The sequence below is a fragment of the Macaca nemestrina genome, chromosome 15, assembly GCF_043159975.1.
Source record: "Macaca nemestrina isolate mMacNem1 chromosome 15, mMacNem.hap1, whole genome shotgun sequence".
Lineage (NCBI taxonomy): Eukaryota > Metazoa > Chordata > Mammalia > Primates > Cercopithecidae > Macaca > Macaca nemestrina.
Genome location: NC_092139.1, coordinates 107168546 through 107192683, shown reverse-complemented (window position 1 = coordinate 107192683; position 24138 = coordinate 107168546). Strand labels below are relative to the sequence as shown.

The 24138-nt window shown below is 52.9% G+C and overlaps 3 protein-coding genes across 3 annotated transcripts; 1 reads left to right on the top strand and 2 right to left on the bottom strand.

Moving 5' to 3' along the window:
- The first annotated feature begins 1496 nt into the window (after window positions 1–1496).
- Window positions 1497–5201, top strand: LOC105464413 (ribosomal protein S19 binding protein 1). Its single transcript, XM_011712300.2, has 4 exons — window positions 1497–1652; window positions 1816–1944; window positions 4385–4482; window positions 4674–5201. The coding sequence occupies exons 1-4, from the start codon at window positions 1601–1603 to the stop codon at window positions 4806–4808; spliced, it is 414 nt and encodes a 137-aa protein (XP_011710602.1). The 5' UTR covers window positions 1497–1600; the 3' UTR covers window positions 4809–5201.
- Window positions 5202–11614: 6413 nt separating this feature from the next.
- LOC105464416 (activating transcription factor 4) lies at window positions 11615–13756 on the bottom strand. The gene is made up of 3 exons (XM_011712303.3): window positions 13551–13756; window positions 12631–12948; window positions 11615–12529 (listed from the first exon to the last, which is right to left on the bottom strand). The coding sequence occupies exons 2-3, from the start codon at window positions 12854–12856 to the stop codon at window positions 11700–11702; spliced, it is 1056 nt and encodes a 351-aa protein (XP_011710605.1). The 5' UTR covers window positions 12857–12948; window positions 13551–13756; the 3' UTR covers window positions 11615–11699.
- Window positions 13757–16166: 2410 nt separating this feature from the next.
- On the bottom strand, window positions 16167–23048 carry LOC105464414 (mitochondrial elongation factor 1). Its single transcript, XM_011712302.3, has 4 exons — window positions 22905–23048; window positions 22301–22478; window positions 21833–22095; window positions 16167–20777 (listed from the first exon to the last, which is right to left on the bottom strand). Exons 1-4 carry the CDS (start codon window positions 23046–23048, stop codon window positions 19971–19973), a joined length of 1392 nt encoding a protein of 463 aa, XP_011710604.1. The 3' UTR covers window positions 16167–19970.
- Window positions 23049–24138: the final 1090 nt, after the last annotated feature.

Here is a 24138-nt window from a genome sequence, read left to right as displayed (position 1 = left end):
GTGTTGGTTGGTATTATTACTATCTAGCTGATGGGGCTTAGACGGTGTGGTCTATCCCGGAGGACCAACTCCAGGTCCCACACTCTGTGCTGTCAGGTACACAGAAGGCCCTCAGAAGCCGGCTGAGTGAACCCAGTGGTCCCTTCTGATTCACCGTTCACTTATTGCGTGTCTTCTGCATGCCAGGTGCTGGACGGCCAGCTGCAGATGGAGCAGCGAACAAGCCAGGGCTCCTCCCCTAGGTAAGCAGTGTCACTTCTAGGCCAGAGGGGCTCAAACCTTTTGGTCTAAGAAGCTTCTTACATTTAAAACTTCAGAATCCCCTCACGCCTGTAATCCCAGCACTTTGGGAGGCCGAGGTGGGCGGATCACTTGAGGTCAAGAGTTCAAGACCTGCCTGGCCAACATGGCGAAACCCCGTCTCTACTAAAATTTTTTTTTTTTTTTTTTTTTTTTTTGAGACGGAGTCTCGCTCTGTTGCCCAGGCTGGAGTGCAGTGGCCTGATCTCAGCTCACTGCAAGCTCCACCTCCCGGGTTCACGCCATTCTCCTGTCTCAGCCTCCCGAGTAGCTGGGACTACAGGCGCCCGCCACCTCGCCCGGCTAGTTTTTTTTTGTAGTTTTAGTAGAGACGGGGTTTCACTGTGTTCACCAGGATGGTCTCGATCTCCTGACCTCGTGATCCACCCGTCTCGGCCTCCCAAAGTGCTGGGATTACAGGCTTGAGCCACCGCGCCCGGCCTAAAATTTTTTTTTTTTTAAAGAAGAAAATTAGCCGGGCGTGGTGGCGGGTGCCTGTAATCTTAGTTACTCGGGAGGCTAAGGCAAAAGAAGCGCTTGAAAAAACAAACAAACAAACAAAAGAAGCGCTTGAACCCGGCAAGCGGAAGTTGCAGTGAGCCGGCACTGCACTCCAGCCTGGGCGACAGAGCGAGATACCGTCTCAAAAAAAATTAATTTAATTAAATAAATAAATTTTTAAAATTCAGGATTCCAAAGAACTTTTGTATGTAGGCAATTGATATTTGCCATACTAGAAACTAAAACAGAAAAAAATTTACATATTCATCAATTCACTTAAAATAACAATAAACCCATTGCTTTGTAATATCAACATATTTTGAGAAATAATTGTATTTTTCAAAACAAAAATATGTCTTTAATGTCTGGCTTACGGGAAGACAACTGGATTTTCATACTGCACTCAACCTGTGCGATATCTTGCGCTGGCTGAAGTATACGGAAAAAACTCCGCCCCGTCCCCAGCCTAGCCCGCCACGGAGCCGCGAGACCCGAGAGGATTGGCCAACCCGGCGGAGCTGGTTGCAGACGGCTTCCGGGGAAGGAGGGGCCTGAGAGCCAGGCGCCAGGCGGATTGGGATTGAATAACAAATATGTCCTTCTGCGCCTTAAACCCGCCTCCAGTTTCCGCCCCTTCTTCTGCTCAAGTATAAACCGCTAACGCATGCGTCCTAAGAAAGATGGGCACTTCCGCCCATCCCTTCCGGAAACCTCTGTTCCGGCTCGGATTTCCGCCGAGACGGCTAGAACTGCCAGGTTGCAAGTAGTGTGAGGCTCGTGGGCGGAGCCAAGCGCAGCCATGTCCGCGGCCCTGCTGCGGCGGGGCTTGGAGCTGCTGGCGGCGTCCGAGGGTGAGGACGGCTGGCCGGGGGACGTCCGACGCGGGCAGGAGGATGGCAGTGGCTGCGGGCGGGAGCCGTGGATGGAAAACAATCCAGGCCGGGCTTAGCCCCAGTGGCACGGGAACACTGCGCGCTCTCCGACCTGGGTCCCTTCTTCTCTCTTCCCCTGTAGCCCCCCGGGACCCTCCAGGTCAGACCAAGCCGAGAGGGGCTCCGGTGAAACGGCCCCGGAAGACGAAGGCAATTCAGGCCCAGAAACTGCGGACCTCGGCCAAGGGAAAGGTGCCCAAGTCGGCACTGGGTAAGTTCGGGAAGGGGCTGAAAGCGCTGCCTCCGGTGCTGGGACCTGCGCCCCAGAGGAGGTGGCGCTTGAGGCAGGGCCTGAAGCGTCGTCCCGGTATTGCTAGACCTACTGTGTGCCAGGCGCGGAGCGGGCTCCTGGACATACGAAGGTGACAGAACACGCCACCGTCCTGGCCCTCGTGGACTACGGCCCTAGTGGGGAGAGAAGCCTCAAAGAATATCAAACCCAGTGTATCATTGCTAAGTGCATTGAAGCCTATGAATTAAAAGATTACGGTACTCCGATGGGGACTTGGGCCAAGTCAGCCTTCTCTGAGGAAGCGACATTTCAGCCGAGAGCTGAAGGAGGTATAAGAGTGAGCTAGGTGAAAAGTAGGAAAATATTCTAGGAAGAATAGCGTGTGCAAAGGTCCTGAGTTAGAAAGGAGGTTGTTGCCTTTGAGAATTTGAAAAAATAGAGGCTAGTAACGGTGGCCTAGTGAATAAGGATCAAAGATGGAGCATTTAAACACATTCACTAACACTGTGCCAGGTGCTGGTTCTAAATGCTGTGCAAATGTCAGCTCCTTTGATCCTTACAGCAGCCCTTTGAGGTCGATACTACTATCACCCCCGTTTTACAGATTGAGAAAAAGGCGCCTGCCCAGGTGGTACGGGTAGAAACCAGGCACTGTGTCCCAGAGTGCTGCTGTTACCCACTCCATTCAAATGGGACATGCTGTGGCCTGGGCAGTGGCCATAGCAGCAGAGATAAGAGAATTTTGCAGGTGGAAGATACGTTGAAGAGGAGGCAGCAGAGAATTGCAGCCTTTAGAGGGGTTTTAGTGGTGAATTGGCTGTGAAGGTGGAGCCTAGTTTATTGGGGGATGTGGTGTCACTTAACAGACAAAGACTTTCGGAGGGGCTGGTGTGGGCAAGATGGTGATATTTTGACGTGTCAGGACGTGACAAGCTCCTACTGTGTCTGAATCCCTAGAGTCTGATGCATGAATATGTTAAGGTATTTGTTAAAAGAATTATGAATTCCAAGGAGGAAATACAACTTGAGCCAAAGTTTGGAGGCAGGAGAGCGAGACAGGTTTGAGGCCCAGCAATACTTGCCACGAAGCAGGAGGGTGGAGTGTCAGAGGTCATTCCTATCTGTCCCAGCCCTTGTCTCACCGTCCTGTCCTGGGTGCTCACCCACCTCCCCTGTTAGATGGGAGCTCCTAAAGGCACACACCCCCTTGGGCTTGTCCGCAGCCCTGGTGTCCAGCACAGGTTTTGGCACATAGATGTTGAGCGAGAGGAATGGCAAGCCTCGCAGCCAATGGAAAGAACACCTGTGCAGCCTCCACCTTGCTCCAAGCTTCTTTGTCTCTTGCCTGGATTATTGAAGAAGCCTAGCCGGTCTCCTGACTTCCACACGCCTCCTCCCCCAGCAATCTTGTTCTCAACAGCAACCAAAGTGATCCTCTAAAATCAGAAGTCATTCTTTGTTTCTCCTCTGGGTGGCTCCCATTGTAGTCAGTAAAAGGTAGGGGTCTTAGGGTGCCTGATGAGGCCTACATGACCTACCCCCCCCACCAAACTTGGTCTCTTCCTGCTACCCACTCCCCCCACTCCAGCTGTTTTTTTGTTGTTGTTTTTGGTTTTTTTTGAGACAGTCTTGCTTTGTCACCCAGGCTGGAGTGCAGTGGTGCGGTCTCATCTCACTACAACCTCTTGCCTCCCGAGTTCAAACGATGCACCTGCCTCAGCCTCCCGAGGAGCTGGGATTACAGGCCAACCACCACACCCAGCTAGTTTTTTTTAATTTTTAATACAGACGGGGTTTCACCATGTTGGCCAAGCTGGTCTCAAACTCCTGACCTCAGGTGACCTGCCTGCCTCAGCCTCCCAAAGTGCTGAGATTACAGGTGTGAGCCACCGCACCCAGCCACTCCAGCTGTTTTGTGTTTTACAAACACATTTGACACATTTCTGCTTCAGGGCCTTTGCACTGGGTGTTCCTCTGCCTAGACAAATACTCTCCCCCTGGATATCCACAGCTCTCTCCAAGTCATTTCAGTGAGACCTTCTCATTCCCTCCTATTTAAAATTGCACCCTTCACCCTTGGAATTCCCCTTTTCTGTTTCCTATTTTGTTTTTCTCCATGAAATATATGCACTTCTAAAATACTGAGTCGTTTGTCCTTCATCTCTCACTGAAGCGTAAGCTCCAGAGCGCTCCCTTGGTGAGTAATATTCAGGACATAATTGCTGGAAAATGGGGGGGCCCAGAGCCTGGGGCTTTCAGCAGGACCTGTGTGGAGAATGCATTTGATGGAGAAGAGCCCAGCTGCTATAATAATCTGGGAAGGGGACGATGAGGTCTTTGGCAGGGGCATGGGCCAGGGACCGAGAATGCTTCCAAGGGGAGTGAATGTGAAATGGTGCCCCCTGCCTGCCACCCACAGACGAGTACCGGAAGCGAGAGTGCCGAGACCACCTCAGAGTAAACCTGAAGTTTCTGACCAGGACGAGAAGCGCCGTGGCTGAGTCTGTGAGCCAGCAGGTTTGTCGAGGGGACTATGGGAAGGGACGTGGGAGGTGAGAGCCGAGGCTGTTACCCTAGGACCCATGGCGGTCTCAGCCCTGAGCACAGGGTGGGAGGCTGGGCCAGCCCTGCCCTGCGCCGAACTCCCCCGTGACCTTTGCGGGCCTCCTCTGCTCTTGAAATGAGCAGAAGTCCCGCACCCTCCCCAGATTTTGCGCCAGAACCGCGGTCGCAAGGCTTGTGACCGGCCTGTGGCCAAGAGCAAGAAGAAGAAGAAGGCCGAGGGCACCGTGTTCACCGAGGAAGACTTCCAGAAGTTCCAGCGGGAATACTTCGGCAGCTAGGCTCCCTGGAGGGCACGGTGAAGAGGCTTTCAATCCGGCCGCCTCCGTCCGACTCCTCTGCTGGCCCCAGGACCCGGCCGTGCCGCGCGGCCAGCAGATGGCGATGCAGGACCAGCCTGGCTCGAGGAAGCCGTGGAGCTGGAGCCGTGTGGTGGCTGGAATGGAGCTGGTGGGCCAGAAGTCCTGGGAGGATATACACACAGACTGGAGGTGGCTTCCGCAGGCCTGGGCAGAGCGTCTGCACCTGCCGGAAAGGAACCTATCTGTTTTGTTTGCTTTCGCCCAGGTGGGGCCTCTGGGCTGTTTGCTGTGATTCCTGAGTCCTCGGGGACGACACCTCCTGGAGTAGGAAGAAGGGTGGGCTTCCAAGTTGTAATAAATGCGAACCCAAGAGCTGTGTGTGCTGCTGATCTGCCCCACGGGGTGTCTCCCATCTCCTGTGGCACCAAAGCGCCACCCTGCCTTCCCCCATCTCCCAGCGTGCTTCTCAGCTCCGGGTCACAAGTCCTCCAGTCCAGCCCTGGCAGGCCGCCATCAGAACACCAACCTCTGCTGCCCTACACCAGGGGAGCCTCCTTCCTCTGGGGGTGGCCGCCACAGCTGAAAAGGTGACTCGAGGCAAAAAATAGCTGCTGGGAGGAGTTCTGGTGCAGGTGGCTAGGTCCCGCAGTGGGAGTGGTGCTGCTTCAGCCCACGCCCAGGGAGCGTGGAGTCCACCATGAGCGGAGCGTTTCACCAGGTGTGTTCCCTTTCCCGCTCAGGCTCTGGTGTGCAGCCAGGTGGGGTCAAATGCCTGTCGTAGTGGGGAGGGGACAGTAGAAGGGACTCAGGAGGTAACCTGAAGAAAGGGTTTCACACTCAGGCGTGTGCCTGAGCTGAAGAATGGAGGTGAGGGGAGGCAGACGGGACCCTTCCAGCAGGCATGGGTTGGGATCAGGAGGTGAAGGACAGGCAGGTACTGAATGCCTGTGTGAGTGAAGACCAGAGGTGGGGCCAGTGGAGGAGAGGGGAGAAGTCAGCGCAGGAGTCCATTCATCAGGGAGCCTCAGGGGAAGGGACCTGGGAGCTTTCTGGCAGCTCCGTTTGTCTCCTGAACTCTTCCCTCCCCACCCCAGCCTAAGGGCTCCTTTGGTGTGGTGACTCCCATTGCTGCTGGTAGAGAGCATGGCATAGTCCCCTGAGGCTGGGTCTGATTGGGAGTGACGATCTGGCTCCCTGGGTTCCCTGGTGACACTGCCTCGGGGCCCATTATTTGTAAGAGCATTTGCTCCCCCACTGCCGTGGGTGGTCTGTTCCTGATCTTTAACTGGTATTCCATCCTAAATAAAGACATGATGTGGCCACACATCTTCCCGGCAGTGGTCCTGTCTCCGGGTGACCTCCATCAGCAGGGGGAGGGGGAGGGAGTGTGCTGTGACCCCAAACCTTGGAGACCAGGGCCTCTTCCTGCCTGCTGGACTGTAATGACCCCACTGGGCAGAGAAACTCGGATATCCATGGAGACTCGTGCCCTTAATCTTTTAAGCAGCTTAACAAGAAGCCAGTTCAGCCTCTAGCGCCTGGAAGAACAGGCTGACCATAGGCCCGGGGCCCCTTTCTATCAAGGACACGCCCACTGTTACAGAATCGCCCAGAAGTGCAGCGTGACAGGCACTGCCCCCCGATGAGGATGGGAGCCGGGGTCCTGCTGCTTCCCCGCTTGTGAGCTTCCCAATAAATCTTACACTTATGCCAAGTAGTACTATTGGGTGCCTGTCCATGCCCCCTCTGGGTGACAGTCATTTGTGTTTACCGCTGGCACTCTGGTCCAGTGGGTCAAGGACAGGACTGAGGAGTCTGCCTTTTAACTGTCCCCCTGAGCAGTTCTGGTGCAGGTGTCTGGAAGGCAGCAGGGAGCTGGGGTGGCTGGGGCAGCACTGGAGGAGAGAGGGTTGTCCCCATGGGGGGCCAAGGAGGTGCTGACCGTGATGGCCAGGACCTGGTGACCAACAGGACCCAAATAAGAGGACACTGAGGCCAGATGCGGTGGCTCACACATGTAATCCCAGCACTGTGGAAGGCTGAGGCAGGTGGATCACCTGAGGTCAGGAGTTCAAAACCAGCCTGGCCAGCATGGCAAAACCCATCTCTACAAAAAAATACAATAATTAGCCGGGCATGGTGGTATGCATTCGTGGTCCCAGCTGCTTGCGGGGAAGAGGGCTGGGGTGGGAGGATTACTGGAGCCCGAGAGGCGGAGGCTGCAGTGAGCCAAGATGGCGTTACTACACCTCAGCCTGGGCGACAGAGCAAGACCCTGTCTCAAAAAAAGAGGAAACTGAGTTGTCACTTCAACCTAGGGCTGACAGGACAAAGCAGGAGGCCTTCCCCAGTCTAGACAGCATGGATGGGTGTGAAAGCACCGGAAGCATTTGCGTCACAGGTGGTTTGGGGAAGCAGAGTTTGAGGAACCTACCCCATGCCCCACAGGAGGGCCCCAGCCATGGCTTCCTGTGTCTTCCACAGTGGGATGGGCTGCTGAAGCCCCCACACTCTCTGACCCTCTTTGCTACTAGAGGAGTTGGCCAAGGGGGCCAGGCAGGAGTGGGCCAGGACTGCAACATGGGACTCTGCTGGGGCCCAGCTGCAGGCTCAGAGTTTAGCCTGGGCAAAGGCCTCTGCCACAGGCAGTGGGACTGTGGCACTTGGTGTGTGCCCCGTTCTTTCCTGCCTGGCTGACTTTCACGGGGTGTTGTTCCCATTCTCTGTCCACAACTCTCCCCACCCTTCAAAGCCCAGCTGGGAGGCCCTGCTCTGTCTCCTGAAGCTGCCACTTTCTACTTGGTCTAAGTGTCCACCTTCAGTCCCCCAACTAGGCTGAGAGCCCCCACCCCACCCCATGGGCCACCTAGGCAAGGGTGGTTGGCACTTGGGTGTCACTGAGGGGACTTTTTTGAGATGGAGCCTCACTTTGTCACCCACGCTGGCGTGCACTGGCACTGCTCACTGCAACCTCCGCCTCCCCGGTTCAAGCCATTCTCCTGCCTCAGCTTCCCAAGTAGCTGGGATTACAGGCATGTGCCGCCACGCCCAGCTAATTTTTATTTTTTATTTTATATTTTTTTGAGACGGAGTCTTGCTCTGCCACCCAGGCTGGAGTGCAGTGGCGCGATCTCGGCTCACTGCATCCTCCGCCTCCCGGGTTCATGCCATTCTTCTGCCTCAGCCTCCCAAGTAGCTAGGACTACAGGTGCCCGGCTAATTTTTGGTATTTTTAGTAGAGATGGGGTTTCACCGTGTTAGCCAGGATGGTCTCGATCTCCTGACCTCCTGATCCGCCCGCCTCGGCCTCTCAAAGTGCTGGGATTACAGGCATGAGCCCCCACGCCCAGCCTCACCCTGCTAATTTTTTAGTAGAGATGGGGTTTCACCATATTGGCCAGGCTGGTCTTGAACTCCTGACCTCGTGATCCACCCGCCTCGGCCTCCCAAAGCCAGGAACTTTTTATTTCTACCTGGCCTCTTTGAAATAAAATCATACTCTTCCCCTGGTTTTCCCAATCTCAGGAAACGGGCCCTCCATCCTTTCTCTTGCTTGGGGGGATCCCCTCTCTTCACACCCACATCTTGGCTGCCTCTCCTTGCTGATCCCAGCCCAGTCCCCTGCCGGGCTGAGCCCTGTGACTCCCTGAGCACCCATCTTAAGGAGCATGCCCAGCATGTCCATGCCTGACCCAGCTGCTGTGTTACATCTGAATGTGACACATGTCACATCTTTTTCTTTTTAGGGTCCATCTGTCTCCTTTACCAGAAGCAAACCTCCATGAGGGCAGGGATGTTTACTTGGCTCACTGCTGGAGCCAGCACCCAGTGTAGTGCAGAGCGGGCACCCACTCAGGACTAGTTGTATAAAAGAAGAAGGTCGTTCTCTGCTCTCCACAACCTACAGCCTTGTCCTAGACACAAAGCAGGAGAAAATACTGAGAGTTGTCCGCTCTCGCCTGTGAGGTCCCTTCCTATCCCCCAGCCCCCAGCCCCTGGTCACTGGGTAAAGCCCAGCTCCACCTCTGACCTGGTCACCTAGGCTGGGCTGGCCAAGGCCTGGCAGGGGCCATAAGTTGCCAAATGCAGGGTGGTGGCTGGACATCAGCCTCATCTCCGCCCCTTCCTCCCATACCCCTTATTGCACTGGGCTCTCTGGAACAGACATCTGCCTAGCCAAATCCAGCTGGTTTGTCCAGGCCATTATCACTGCCTATACCAACTGCCCGTGGGCCAGTGTCCACCCCCAGGCCAGACTTCCCAAGGAGGTGCCTAAGTCTGGGTCTCAGCTGCATCAGTAAGAAGGGTGCTGTCATAAGACCCTTCTCACAGCCTCAGGAGGACTCTGAGCTCATCACTGGAAGGCGCCTAGAGCATCAGAGCTCTTTGAACGTTTTCGCCGCAGTCATTTTTGCTATTTCCCAGGCACTGCTCTAGTCCTGGAAGTACTGGAATGAATAAGATAGCAAAACACCTGCTGCCACAGAGTGACCTTATATTGTAGTTAGGGAATGGAGAACAGAAAGTGAATCTGTATACAGATAAACTCAATGGAGAAAAAAGTTACCAAAAAAACAGCAAGTGTGAGGCTCTGAGGCAGGACCAAGCTTGGCAGACAGATGGAGAAAGGCCAAGAGCACAGTGAGGGGAGGAGGTGAGGTCAAGGAGAAGGGCAAAGCCACTGTGACCTGAGCTGGTGCCTTCTGGGTGTGGGAGGCGTTAGCTGCAAGGGCCTGGAGAGGGCACAGCCCCAGCATCCTGGGTCCACACCACTAGCCTGCACTGCCCTTCTTGGTGCCTCAGTTTCTCGTCTGCCAAATGAGGGCCGACCCCCACTGGCACTAGATGACTCTGATGCTGTTGGCCGCACCCTAACGCCTATTTAGTACCTGGATGTGGATGGAGGCCCATGGCCTTTGGAGAATTCTAGAATCTCAGCAGGAAAGACCTCGAACAGCACCAGGTCCCAGACCCATGTGTGATGCCCACTTCTAGTGGTGCCTCGGGCAACTTCTCCACAAGCAGTTGCATACATTCCGTCAACAGTTGGCTCTCAGGTGACCGTCTATACTGGGCACCGGAAAGGTCATGACGGGCCATTTGTTTCCAGCTCAAGAGGCAAAATGAAGAGCCCAGACTGGAGCCCGAGTCCTGGCTTCAAATTCCAGCTCTACCTCTTTGCTCAAAATCCTCCTGGGTGAGTTGGGCGTGGTGGCTCACACCTGTAATCCCAGCACTTTAAGAGGCCGAGACGGGCGGATCACCTGAGGTCAGGAGTTCGAGACCAGCCTGGCCAACATGACAAACCCCATCCCCACTAAAAATACAAAAATTAGCTGGGCATGGTGGCAGTCGTCTGTAATGCCAGCTACTCGGGAGGCTGAGGCAGGAGAATCGCTTGAAACTGGGAGGCAGGGGTTGCAGTGAGCCAAGATTGCACCACTGCACTCCAGCCTGGGGAATAGGCTCAATCTCTAAAAAGAAAAGAAAAGAAAAAAAAAAAAAAAGGCCAGGCGCGGTGGCTCATGCTTGTAATCCTAGCACTTTGGGGAGGCCAAGGTGGGTGGATCAGGAAGTCAGGAGTTTGAGACTAGCCTGGCCAACATGGTGAAACCCCGTCTCTACTAAAAATACAAAAATTAGCTGGGCATGGTGGCGAGCACCTGTAATCCCAGCTACTCGGGAGGCTGAGGCATGAGAATCGTTTGAATCCAGGAGGTGGAGGTTGTGGTGAGCCGAGATTGCACCATTGCACTCTAGCCTGGTCAACAGGGAGAGACCCTGTCTCAAAAAAAAAAAAAAAAAAATCCTCTAGAGTGTGGCGTCTGCCTCCTGGGTGTGCTTTGGGGACGGGGTGAACACACGTACTGTGCTCAGTTACAGCAGTGCCTGGGCGCACTCACCCTCACTGTCCTCCCAGCCATTTCCCGGGCACACCCCAGTCTACACCACCTTCCACAGAAGGAAAACTGTGATCCTGAAGGACACAAGAGGAAAGACAGACCTACCCAGGATACGCTGATCCTTGCATTCAAGCACTCATCCGCAACACAAAAGACATCGCCTGCCTGGAAAGGCGAAGTCTCCCCGCCAGGAAGTCCGAAGCTGCGGTGAGGAGGCGTGGTTTCTAGGCGCTGATCCATCCTAGCATGATGCCAGGCCTTCTATTTAGGTAGCAACAGGCACAACAGCCTTCACAGGAACTGTCGCCTTTGTGCCCAGCTCTAGCCAGAACCTGTGCAGGATGTCATCCTTCCACCCCATAAGGAGAAACGGAGGCCAACCCTCAGCTCCTGTCCTGCTTCAGCATCAATTCCAAAAAGGAGCCATTTCTTTCTTCAGGAACACGCTTCTACAGAACTCAGGGTAACAAGTGAAAACTAATCTTGTGTGCTTATCTCAAGGACTGTGCAAGCTTATCCAGGGTTTCAGGCGACAGCTGTTGGCATGAAGCCCTCTTTAATAAATAGGTGGAGGCCCAGGCTGTCCCTCCCTCCCAACCTCCCAGAGAGCTCCAGCCTCCTCCCTACACAACCAGCGAACTCACCTCTGGGTAAAGGACCCAACTTGCTACAGTTGGCCAACTATCCGGCTGTATGGCCCCATGAGTCATCAGGCATCGTGGCTTACACCTAGCAGGGCGAGCAGTTCCCACTCTGGGTACCCATCTTCAGTCCTCGACTGCCCTCCTCCCCAGATCTCACAAGGAATGTTATGACCAGTTTGGGATGGGTGGGTGGCGCCTCACTCGGCTAATTTGCCAGAAAAGGAATTCACACAAGTACTTTCCCTACAAAATAATTTATTCCAACACACAGCAACAGCAGAGACTCTATGTACAAGCACACTGACGCTCCTGACTACCCTCAACTAGGGGACCCTTTTCTTCCCCCTTGCCTTGCGGACCTCTTCTATCAAATCTTTCAGGTACTGGATCTCCTTGGCCAGGGAATCCGCCCTCTCTTTTAAAGCCTCATTCTTCTTTTCCAGCTCTTTGCACTCGCCAGTGAGGGCCTCCTGCTCCGCCCTCTTCTTCTGGCGGTACCTAGTGGCTGCTGTCTTGTTTTGCTCCATTTTTTTCAGCTTCTTATCCAGTTTCTCACCCTTTACTTTTGCTTCTACCATCTTCTCTCCAGGAGGGTCGTAAGGTTTGGGGCGGGCAGAGCCACAGAGAACACCTGGAGATGGGAGGCTCCTATTTGGAGAGCCCCTGGTAGACGGGCTATGCTGAGGAGAGCCCAGATAGGACTCCGGGCTCATACAGATGCCACTATCATTATCTGAGGGGGTGTCTTCCTCCTTTATGCACGGAGGGATCATGGCAACATAAGCAGTGGCATCTGGCTTCCTATCTCCTTCAGTGATATCCACTTCACTGCCCAGCTCTAAACTAAAGGAATGATCTGGAGTGGAGGACAGGACCCCTGGGGAAAGGGGAAGAGGTTGCAAGAAGGTGAAGGGGGCAACCTGGTCGGGTTTTGTTAAACTTTCTGGGAGATGGCCAATTGGGTTCACCGTCTGGGGGGGCTCCTTGTTAGTCTCCTGGACTAGGGGGGCAAAGAGATCACACGTGTCATCCAACGTGGTCAAAAGGTCATCTGGCATGGTTTCCAGGTCATCTATACCCAACAGGGCATCAAAGTCGAACTCCTTCAAATCCATTTTCTCCAACATCCAATCTGTCCCGGAGAAGGCATCCTCTGCAAAAGATTTGAATGACAGGGCCAAGTGAGTCAGATACAAAGATAACAGGCCCCTAACCCTAGATCCCACCCAGACGATGTGGTGGTGACCCACTCACCCTTGCCGTTGTTGGAGGGACTGACCAACCCATCCACAGCCAGCCATTCGGAGGAGCCCGCCTTAGCCTTGTCGCTGGAGAACCCATGAGGTTTGAAGTGCTTGGCCACCTCCAGGTAGTCATCTAAGAGACCTAGGCTTTCTTCAGCCCCCAAACCCGACTGGTCGAAGGGGGACATCAAGTCCCCCACCAACACCTCGCTGCTCAGGAAGCTCATTTCGGTCATGTTGCGGTGCTTTGCTGGAATCGAGGAATGTGCTTAATTCGAAGATGTCTTTGTCGGTTACAGCAACGCTGCTGCTGAATGCCGTGAGAAGCCTGAATGGGAATCAGAAGCCAACTCCCGTTAGAGGTTAGCTGGTCTGAGAATTTCATCTTTCCACTTACGAGGCGGGACTTCTCTAGACCAGCCATCTATAGAGTCGGCAACGGGGCAGTTGCATCCGCCCCTCCCTGCTACGGCTCAGGTTCCACAAAATGGACGCTCACGGAGACCAGGCGATTCTTCCACCGGCCACCAAGAGGAAGGCGCTCCGTCCCCGCGTCCAAATACGGCCAGGGCGGCCGCGCCCCGCCCACCGCCCGCCCTTGACTCACGCCCGCGGCGCCGCCCTGCCGCCGCCATCTTGGTTCTTGCCACGTTTCGCGGGGGGGAAAGCCGAGACCCCTGGGACCCTTGGGGGACTCGGGGTCCGAGGGCGGCAGGGCCCCTGTGGAAGCAGTCCTGGCACCAGAATGCGCCTTCCCGATCCCGGGCACGCGAGCGTCTCGGGGACACCCAAGCAAAGACCACGCGTCCCGGGCGCTCGTAAAATCGCTTCCTCCTTGGCGGCACCGCCCCGGCCCCAGGCCGCACCCCACCAACCCAAAACCTGCGCCGGCCCAGGGAGCACAGCTGGACGACCCGCCCTGGTACTCACGCCATGGCTTAAGCCGCTGGGGGGGGTGCCGCTGCAGAGCCTGGTGCTGCTGCCGCCGCTGCAAAGGCCAATGCTGCCGCAGGCACTGCTGCCCCTAATACGCCATGGTGGCCGTGGACCCTGCGGGCGGGGAGGAGGGAAGGCGCACACGTGCGAACCTAACTACATTTGTGGGCGGACGAAGTAGAAATGGCCGCAGCAGCCGCCCGCCGGCCCTTTATAGACTTCGTCTCTAAGGGGACGCAGCACCGACGCATCCTTCCGCCACGGCCACGTGACCATCTCCTCCCGCCCGCTCGTTTCCCTCCCTTTGACGCCCCAACCGTTTATGCCCAGCGCGTAGCTGTGACGAGAAAAGGTGTTTGTTCTTATGACCTCACGAAACGAGAGAGGTGCACTACTTTACTAGACTTCTATGATCAGAGTCCGTTCTTTCCTTCGCCGCCGGAGCGCGGAGTGATCTCGCAGACACGCCTCGCTTCCGGTGTCGGCGCGGTGGGCGGAGATAGGTCGTTTTCCGGCGGAGAGTTTTTATTGTGAAGGCCCGAGGACGCCAGGTTATCGCGCGAGGTGCTGGCGAAGAGCGCGCGTCAAGTTGATTGGCCCAGGCACGGTGAGTCATATATACCTCGAGCTCTTATTGGCTCAGGGCCCCAGGTGGGCGGCTGCTGGGAGAAGGATCACGGAGTCCGCGTGGGAAGGGTCGGGGTCTCGGGTCTCTGCCAGGCCTCAGGCCGGCCAGCCTGCTGGCCAGCTACAATCGCACTGGCTCCTGCCCCCAGGAGACCTTAGCCTAGCGCACCCCATAGTGGCCTCAGGGCCCAGCCCCTGCGGTCGGGTCCCGCCGCCCTCAGTGGAGGTCCGCCACTGGCGGCCCCGCCGCCACTCCCAGCCTGCGCGTCCTTCGGTTGCGGGGGCTGATTTCTGGCCTGCGGAAACCGGGGGGTTACCTGTTCCAAGCCTGAGTTTTCCAGAGACGCCATTCATAGCTGACACGGTGTTGCTGCCCCCGGGAGGTTGAAAGGGTCTCGAGAGGGCGCCTCGGGCCTGCCCACCTACACCCAAAGGCCAGCTGAGTCTGCATGGCTCCGTCTAAACTCTGGAAAGGAGCCGGGAAGACGCGCCGTCCTGTCGCCCAACCTGGGTTTTTACAATTCTCATCCGGCTCAAGTGCGAGGCTGCCACAGAATAGCATCATAGGGGAACTTCTGGTGTCCGAAGATTGCGTTCCCCTAAGAGCAGAATTTTCTTCGCTGCCATCTACCTGGGGTAGTTTCGATTCACTCCGGGTTCTGAACTCCCCGGCCTAACCCGCTTTTCAGTGGTCATGCCCATGGCCCTGGGAGGACAGGCGCTTGGGAACCCACGGCCACGTGCTCGGGGTTGTGCGTTGGGAAGGGGGGGTAGTCTGTTTTAATACAGGAAACCTCCGCATCGTCCTCAGCCCCCTCCAGTCAGGCCCTGTGAAGGTAGAAACTGAGTTTCCGCCTCCATTTCACCGGGCCACACAAGTATTTCTATGATCGCTGTGATATCAAACAACCAGGGAAGCACTGCTCTAAATAACCACAGGCCATCTGCTGCGCTCATTCAACCTCGCCCACAAGTCCTTTCCAATGGTAAACCGAGGCCCAATGGGATGAAGCTTCTTGCTCAAAGTCGCACAGCTCCCAGTGGAGGGAGTATAGGGTAGGAGTTAGAAAACAGATTTTGGGGAGCTCACCCAAAAGAATCCTGGCTGGGACATTTTGGCTAAGTGACTTATCCTCTTTGAGCCTCGGTTTCCTCATTTGTAAAATGAGACTACTGATGAGTATCCTTGCCCCATGAAGTGAAGTCATACATGTAAAGCACTTAGCATAGCGCCTGGTACATGTAAGCACCCAATAATAGTTGCTATTGCTGCTACCCTTCATAGAACTCAGGTCACCTGACCCTGACCTGTGCTACTCTCCACATCCTCCTGCTGCCTCAGAGGACTCTTAACTATTATTTAATGAGATGAAACCAACAACTTTAAAACTTGTATACAGGTATACACAAGGCATACCGGATGCTGGAATAAAAGTATGGTTTTTCTTTCTCTTTGGGGAATCATGAGTGAGATATACAGAATTGGTGCCAGGAGCAGTGGCTGCAGCCTGTAGTCCCACCTACTCAGGCAGAGGTGGGAGGATTGCTTGAGCCCAGGAATTCCAAGCTGCAGTGAGCTGTAATCACAACACTGCAACTCAGCCTGGGCAACAGGGCAAGACCCTGTCTTAATAATAATAAATACAGGAGTTGTCTAGCCTTTCCATGCAGAGGCAGTAAGAATCCCTGAGCCATTAGCCATGTCTTCCAAAGGCCAAACTAGGGACCCACAGGACGTGTTCTCCTTTTGCTATAGACAGTACCTCCTGACAGATGATGGTGCAAATGGTTGAGTATTAAAGTAACACTGCCCCAGTTTTGACACTGAAAAGGTCATGAAAGAATGACTCTCATGGCAGCCTGTCCCATCCATTCTTTTATAGAGACCTAGCTCAAACACTTCAAAGGTTACTCTAGCTGAAAATGGAGACCCAGTACCACTCCCACAGGAAGATGTTTCATGCAACACACACAAGTCAACACTGGTGGAAAGGAGACTTTTATTTTCTTCTTCCTATGCTATGGAAGGACATTGTGTTCCCCAGTTTTATTTCCTCCCGCAAGGAGAAAAAGGATAGCAGCTCTCTGGGTCTCAGGGCTAAGCTGCCTCTACTTATACAGACCTAACCAAGACAGTACAGAAAGACTGGTGACTGATTCCAAATCTACCAGCTAACACATCCACCACCACTGATGGGCAGGCAAGTGACTAGAAGGCAAGCTGTGGACTTGGCCTCAGGGACCAATAATTAAAGACTACAAGGTGATCCAAATGTAAAGGTAAACACTTAGTGTGCAGCTGACCATGGAACCCACATCTCTGGTATTCTGGCCACTTATAGTAAGTGGCATCTACAAGGGCTGGAGCCTCCCAGCCTGGTGCAGGGGTCAGCTCTATGCTAAGTCTCCTTGGCCTTGAGCTTCAGACAAAAGGGCAGAGTTCTAACAAATCCTCTGACAGCACAAGTTGTCAGCCAAGTCAGAGTCCCAAGGAATTACCATGGCACAGAGCTCTGCACACTCGCAGTAGTCTGTATTTACAGAATCCCCCCTCGGGGCCTCTCCTGGGTCCTTCCATCCTGAAGCTGATTCCCCTTCAAGACTATCTGCACTCTCACCTTGAGTGGAGTGCAGGGAGCACCGTCAGCGAATGTGGAATATGGACAGGTGCGCCTCCACCGGCCGGGACCCAGGAGACCGTGGGCCTCTGCAATGCTTTCTTTAAATTGGAGCTTCAACATATATTTAAATAAAACTTTAAAACTCACAACCAAGCATGTAAAGAAAAATACTGTCATCTTGAACTCATTTTTTAGGAAGGGCAACAGAAGAGAACCAAAATAAACTCTGGAATTTATTAGGTTTAAGATAATGAGTGCATTTTTTAAGTGTTAGGCGAAGTATAAGGTTTGCTAACCTTGATGGCACACACACAAAAATCTCTAGATGGAGAAGTAGAAGATGCTATTACTTCAGGCAAAAGTAAGAGTTACTGAACAGGAAGGCAGAGTAGCGGGGAAAATTACTCATCTTTTCCCAAAGATTTAAAAAAGGGGGCAGGTGCAGAATGTCTTCTTCTATCTAAAAATCTCAAAGCGAGTGCCTATGTTCCACATTTTATGAAGAGGAAGATGGCAGCAAAAAGAATGGCTTGCCCAGTCATGGTCAGCAAACCCACCAGGACCAAGGCTGAGAGTTCACACTGCTTCTAGTTCTGAAGACTTCTTAAGAGGTTCTTGCTTGTAAAATGACAAAGTTATGGTTTTGTCAAACAGTTAAAAGAGATGCTCTTTAAGAAGAATGATAAACTCATTTGCCTTTCTCAAGTGACAATTACACTAAAATAACTTGGAACTCTTAAAATCTTATCTTTTTTAAGCTCTCCTTCCAATTTTTATTTTTTAAAATTTTTTGAAACAGGGTCTCACTCTGTCACCCAGGCTGGAGTGCAGTGGTGTGATCTCAGCTCACTGCAACCTCCACTCTCCAGGTTTAAGTGATTCTCCTGCCTCAGCCTCCCGAGTACCTGGGATTACAGGCACCTGCTACCACGCCCAGCTTATTTTTATCTTTTTGGTAGAGATGGGGTTTCACCATCTCGGCCAGGCTGGTCTCAAACTCCTGACCTCAAGCGATCCACCCGCCTTAGCCTCCCAGTGCTGGGATTACAAGCGTGAGTCACTATGCCCAGCCTCCTTCCAATGGTTTATGTGAAATTTGGTCAGAGATGCGAGGTTGGGAAAACTTAGAATTTTTTAATACTCATGGCAGGGAAACCAAATCCTTTATCTCAATGAAGAATAATCTATACTTTTGCAACACTCTATCAATCCTCTCCTCTCCCTTCCCTGTAATGGAAACCCAATGGGTACACTGGAACCCTCACTGTTAGGCTCTACCCCATACCTTCTAGATTCATCCAGGATGGTACTCAGGCATACAGATTTTTTTTTTTTTTTAAACTCTCATTTGAGTCTTACCAACAGACAGATAAGCTCTCTCACGATTCTCAGCTTTATCGTTTTTTGTTCCCTCTTAATACTTTTATGCAAATGAAATTGAAACCACCATAAGAAATCCTTGTTAAGGGGAAAAGAGCCAAAAAGACCTCTAAATATAGTCAAGGTTAAGCCTAGTTGTCAACTTCCTAATCTGTGACAAAACAGGGGCAGGAATCTCTACCCTAAATTGCTGCTGAGGTATCAATGCTAAAGAGTTATTTCCTGTTACTATCATTGGAAAGGAATGAGACAGCTGCAGAGAGCTTCACCAGAACCTCACTGATGGAGAGGTAGTCATCGAAAAAATAAGACAACTTGACGGGAGGAAAACAAAATACTGAATAGGCAGATGAGAAACAGAATTATCATCAGAGTCTTGCCACAAACAGGGAAAAACACAAACCAAGACGACACATGGACATGGTGGATTAAACATTCCTCCCCACCTTCAGGATACATTTACATTGCAATAAATACTGCAATCTCAGCAGCAGGAAACAATGAGGAACGTAAGAAATGCCCATCTCCTCCCCTCTGCCTTATCTGTGTGCTCTCTTCCTTGGTAGCACCAATCTCCCCAGGTGCTGGGTGAGAAACAGGACAGGGGAAAGAGATCTGTGCATGCTCACTTGCCCTCTGGCCGTACCCCGAGCGCTCAGCAAACAGCCCTCTCACGTTCCTATGGCAGACACTGGAGGATGAAGGGCTGGCTGTTGGGTCTGTTCTTGCCTAAGGCCACATCCTAGAAAAGCAGGGCCTGCCTGGGGAGAAAACATGGCCACCAAACCCCAACTAGTGACCAGATTTTCCAACTGACATTCAGTCGCCTGTCTACCTCCCTCACCCTCAACTGATGGCTAAGGCTGCATTCCTTCAAGGCCTTGTCCTGATTGGCAATAAAATAAGGAAAAGGGGTGAAAACCAGCATTCATGAGGAGGTGGTATCCTGGCAGCCCCCATCCTTGTCTGTCTGACCCCTGCAGCCACAGATGAGGAACAGACACTGGGCACACAAACCCTCCACTAGGCCCTTAACCAGCTCTGGTTCCCTACTCTGCACTTCTGCTGATAGCCACCCAGAAATTCAATCTGCAAATAACTTAGAATCCAGCTTGTCCTGTGGGGATCACTAACAGTGTTTCCGTGAGAGACGTTCTCAGCATTTAGGAATGGGTCAGGAGATGGCGGGGAGGGCAGACTCTACTCCAGGAACCGGGGTCAAGGCCAGCTCTTCTACCAGCCTCACTCCCAGAAACCCTAAATACTGTCCCAGCACTCATTCTGTAGAGTTCAGCTTTGAAACATGCTATCACAGCTCTTCAGTGGCATTCAACTAAAAGGCAACATCTTAATTAGGCAGATACGCTCCAGGGACAAGAGCAAAACAGAAGGCATGAACAAGAGAGGAAAAAATAGAAAAGACACTGAATAGGAACAGGCAAACAGGCAAGGCAGACCAGACAGAGGCGGCAAACATGGGCTGAAATGCAAAACAAGTGGTCCATCAGCTCAGGCCAGCACACCACCTTCTCAATTCATTCCAGAAAAATTAGCCTGGAGCCAGGGGGAGCAGGGAGCACAGTGATTGGTAACAAAAATAGGAAGAGTTGGGTAGGAAAATAGGAGACGGAAGAGATGTCATTCTAATCAGCATGAAGTGACCAGGTTGATGATCAGCAAGACAGCAGGCACCAGGAACCCTGTGAGGCACCAACTACGTAGCCAAGTGTATCTAACGGAGAATCCAGGGCCTGACCACCAACACCCGCTTTGGCCTTCACCTGCCCTACGTCTGCAGCAGCACCTCTGGCTCGGACAATGAGCAATACAGAGTGTATCCTAATTCATCTATTTCTTCAGGGGTGAGCTCTGCAAATAAGTTCACCTTGGGGTTTAGAGCACTGGGCAGGATTCCAGCCTCTAAGTAGCTGATAAGTCCCCTCAGGGCCTGCAGGAAACGGTCGGCCAGCATATCTGGAGACCAGTCAGCCTCCTCCTGGGCCAAGAGGAGGATGACATTGGTTAGCTGGCTGGCAGTGAGGTGGCCCAGAGACGGGGTGGACTTGCATATGGCCTTGAGGATCTTGAGGCACAGAGATCGGCAGCCCGAGTCAGCCTGGTCCAGAGCCCGCAGGCGTGCCGTCTCTGCGGGACGCAGGCTCAGCCGCCACAGGTTGTCATACTGGGCTAGCCGGTGTGGTTTGGCCACCAAGACTGTGTCACCAAGGGTCACTGATGGCAGGAAGTCAATGAAGAGATGTTTGTCACGCTCGTACTGTACCTCCAGTGTGAGGGCCTCCGGGGGTGGCGCCGGGCGGATCACATAGTCCAAGAGGGACCCTATGGCTGGCCAATTGATGGAGCCAGCCACCACCTTCTCAAATGTATCTGCGACTGTCTTTGGGGAGAGGTAGCCCCCTACTACACAGCGGTCCCAGTAACTGCTCCCACGAGGAAAGTACTCTGGATTCTCACGACGAACCAGGAAGAAGCCAGGAACATTCATGATGGTGTCTTCACCAGGAATACACGACCACAGGTTCTGCTCCAGCACAAGGGGCACAATCAGCTGGATATGGTCAGCTGCCACCACCTGTCAGAGCAGAATTTAAAACGTTTGGAGGGTTTACTCTGTTCAAAAGACACGCTTCCTCCAACACGGTTCCCACGATCTTACATTCCCCCAGCAAGAATGGGAACTCTAGGCCAGGCGCGGTGGCTCACGCCTGTAATCCCGGCACTGTGGGAGGCCGAGGCGGCCAGCTCACTTGAGGTCAGGAGTTTAAGACCAGCCTAGCCAACATGGTGAAACCCCGTTTCTACTAAAAATACAAAAAAATTAGCCAGGCATGGTGGCGGGTGCCTGTCGTCCCAGCTACTCGGGAGGCTGAGGCAGGAGAATTGCTTGAACGCAGGAGGCAGAGGTTGCAGTGAGCCAAGATTGTGCCACTGTACTCCAGCCTGGGCAACAGAACAAGACTCCATCTCAAAAAAAAATAATAATAATAATAATAATTCTTTCATGTCACCATATCAATCTACACAGACTGAGAAAACTAGAAAGGAGAGATGGATACAAGAACATAGGAAGGAGGAAGCCTCTTATAGCTTCTTAAAAGTTGTAAGTAGGACTAAAACATAAGAAAGGATTAAAGACACAAGAATTTCGAAAGAATAACATGCCAGGCGTGGTGGCTCACACCTGTAATCCCAGCAATTTGGGAGACCAAGATGGGTGGATCACCTGAGGTCAGGAGTTCGAGACCAGCCTGGCCAACATGGCAAAACCCTGTCTCTACTAAAAATACAAAAAAAATTAGCCGGGAGTGATGGCACACACCTGTAATCCCAATTACTCAGAAGGCTGAGGCAGGAGAATCGCTTGAACTCGGGAGGTGGAGCTTGCAGTGAGTCGCGATCACGCCACTGCACCACTCCAGCCTGGGCGACAGAGCGAGACTCCGTCTCAAAAACAAAACAAAACAAAACAAGAATAACAAGTATGGCTCTCCAAATGCTGCTGCAGTACACAGGATTCGGAAGCTGTAAGACCTCAGTCTTTCTAGCAAGCCTGGACACTGATCTGTGCCAACAACACTACTGTGCTTAGCACCCAAACCCCACCCACCATGAGAACCACCTTGTTACCTGCAGGTCATCATAGAGGCTGCCACTCAAGTACATGTCCCGAAGCGGCATGTCAGGCAACTTGGCCCGCAGGAAGCTCCGGAGCTCAGCACATATGTCCACAGCAGCTTGCTTGGCCCGAGCCTGCTCTCCAGCAGGGATGGCTGCCCGGTTCCGGTAGTAAGTAAGAAGTTTCTCCTGCAGGGACATGCGGAGTCGTGACTTCTTCAAGTCTACCTGGCCCTTCCTGGCCACTGGCTTGGGCCGGGGCGGGCAGAATGTATCTGCCAAGGCAAGAGAGAGAGGCACGTGAGCTCTGCCCATGCCTGCTCAGTCCACAGCTGCCTCAGCCCCAGAAAGAAGGGCCTGGCATGGAGGGCAAGTGCTGGCACAGTGCCTGGCACAGATGTGCTCAAGAAACATCTGTTGAGTGCAGGAGTGGTACTGAAAGTCCAGAGAGGTCGCAGGAGGGGCAGCAGCCCTTCTCACCTGTGTCAAAGGCAGAGGAGTCTGTGGGAAGGGTCTGCAGGGACCGGCTCAGGCCCGTCTTCATGTCCCTGTTCAGCAGTCGGGGGGAGCCCATCCAGTTTGGTTCTTCCCAGCTCCTTTTCCCTGAATGGCTCAGGCGGGTGGGGCTGGTAGGGGCACTGATCGCCCGATCGTACATCTGAAATAGCAGAGAGGACACAGGACATAAACCTGCCCTCTTTCCCTATTTCCTTCCAATTTACTTCCTCTCCAGAAGCTCTGTCCTAGTAAGGTCAACTACTATCTTTTAGTAATTTTGTTTTTATTCTAGATTATAGAATACTTTGCTCCATGCAGAAAATCTCAGGGAAGACTAAATAAGACATAGATAATCCATATGTCATGACCCAAAGAAATCTGTTTGTAATATCTGGTATGTTTCTTTCTAGATGCATGTAATGAGGACCACTCTATACGTACTTTTGAAACCTGTTTTTTTCACTTAACACCATTGCGATCATTCCCTCCTATTACTAGAATGCTTCGACATTTTCTTTCTATAAAATATTACATGTTATGACCATACCACTATATCCCACCCCTAACCCTGGCTGCATGCACTTACCCGCTTAACTGCCAGCGTGGCGATGCCCAGCATGGCCGCTCCACCCACCCCCAGCACCAGCCGGGCATTGGAGAGCACAAAGTCAATGGCCGTGCCAATGCCATTGTCATCCTTCTTGCCTTTGCGCTCACCAGCGCCTGCCATTGCTCATCTGAGAATGAAGATAGAACACAGCCGTTAAGTACTGGGACCCCAAGAACCTCCCTCCCTCAACAACCCAAACCCCAACAAGTACAGAGTACTCTGTGAGTTCCAGCAACCCAAATCCTCTTGCCTCCAGCACTGTATGCTTTAGGGTCTAGAAGGAGCTACAGTGTCCCATGATAGATCAGGATGCAAGGAGAAGGGACGGATCCTGGGTACTGTAGGAAAACCTTCCCCAAGCTAGTGAGATTAAGAAAACATTAAGCTCAGTGTCAATCCTTTTTTATATTACAATGAAGTACCCCACATGCAAAACAACCCTCTCTCTACCCCTTCCCAATGTGATAACGCAGGTCTCTCTACCCCTTCCCAATGTTATAACGCAGGTCTCTCTACCCCTTCCCAATGTGATAACGCAGGTCTCTCTACCCCTTCACAATGTGATAACGCAGGTCTCTCTACCCCTTCCCAATGTGATAACGCGGGTCTCTCTACCCCTTCACAGGGGTGATAACGCAGGTCTCTCTACCCCTTCCCAATGTGATAACGCAGGTCTCTCTACCCCTTCACAGGGGTGATAACGCAGGTCTCTCTACCCCTTCACAATGTGATAACGCAGGTCTCTCTACCCCTTCCCAATGTTATAACGCAGGTCTCTCTACCCCTTCACAATGTGATAACGCAGGTCTCTCTACCCCTTCCCAATGTGATAACGCAGGTCTCTCTACCCCTTCCCAATGTGATAACGCAGGTCTCTCTACCCCTTCCCAATGTGATAACGCAGGTCTCTCTACCCCTTCCCAATGTGATAACGCAGGTCTCTCTACCCCTTCCCAATGTGATAACGCAGGTCTCTCTACCCCTTCCCAATGTGATAACGCAGGTCTCTCTACCCCTTCCCAATGTGATAACGCAGGTCTCTCTACCCCTTCCCAATGTGATAACGCAGGTCTCTCTACCCCTTCCCAATGTGATAACGCAGGTCTCTCTACCCCTTCCCAATGTGATAACGCAGGTCTCTCTACCCCTTCCCAATGTGATAACGCAGGTCTCTCTACCCCTTCCCAATGTGATAACGCAGGTCTCTCTA

Excerpts from the sequence above, each read along its gene's own strand:
- LOC105464416 (XM_011712303.3), bottom strand. The coding sequence starts at position 12,856 with ATGACCGAAATGAGCTTCCTGAGCAGCGAGGTGTTGGTGGGGGACTTG. Across the intron at positions 12,530-12,630 it reads TCCCTCCAACAACGGCAAGG|AGGATGCCTTCTCCGGGACA; the intron begins GTGAGTGGGTCA and ends AATCTTTTGCAG.
- LOC105464414 (XM_011712302.3), bottom strand. The coding sequence starts at position 23,048 with ATGGCAGGCGCTGGTGAGCGCAAAGGCAAGAAGGATGACAATGGCATT. Across the intron at positions 22,096-22,300 it reads CTCCTCTGCCTTTGACACAG|ATACATTCTGCCCGCCCCGG; the intron begins GTGAGAAGGGCT and ends TTGCCTTGGCAG. Across the intron at positions 20,778-21,832 it reads GCCTCTATGATGACCTGCAG|GTGGTGGCAGCTGACCATAT; the intron begins GTAACAAGGTGG and ends CTGCTCTGACAG.
- LOC105464413 (XM_011712300.2), top strand. The coding sequence starts at position 1,601 with ATGTCCGCGGCCCTGCTGCGGCGGGGCTTGGAGCTGCTGGCGGCGTCC. Across the intron at positions 1,653-1,815 it reads GCTGCTGGCGGCGTCCGAGG|CCCCCCGGGACCCTCCAGGT; the intron begins GTGAGGACGGCT and ends CTTCCCCTGTAG. Across the intron at positions 1,945-4,384 it reads GGTGCCCAAGTCGGCACTGG|ACGAGTACCGGAAGCGAGAG; the intron begins GTAAGTTCGGGA and ends TGCCACCCACAG.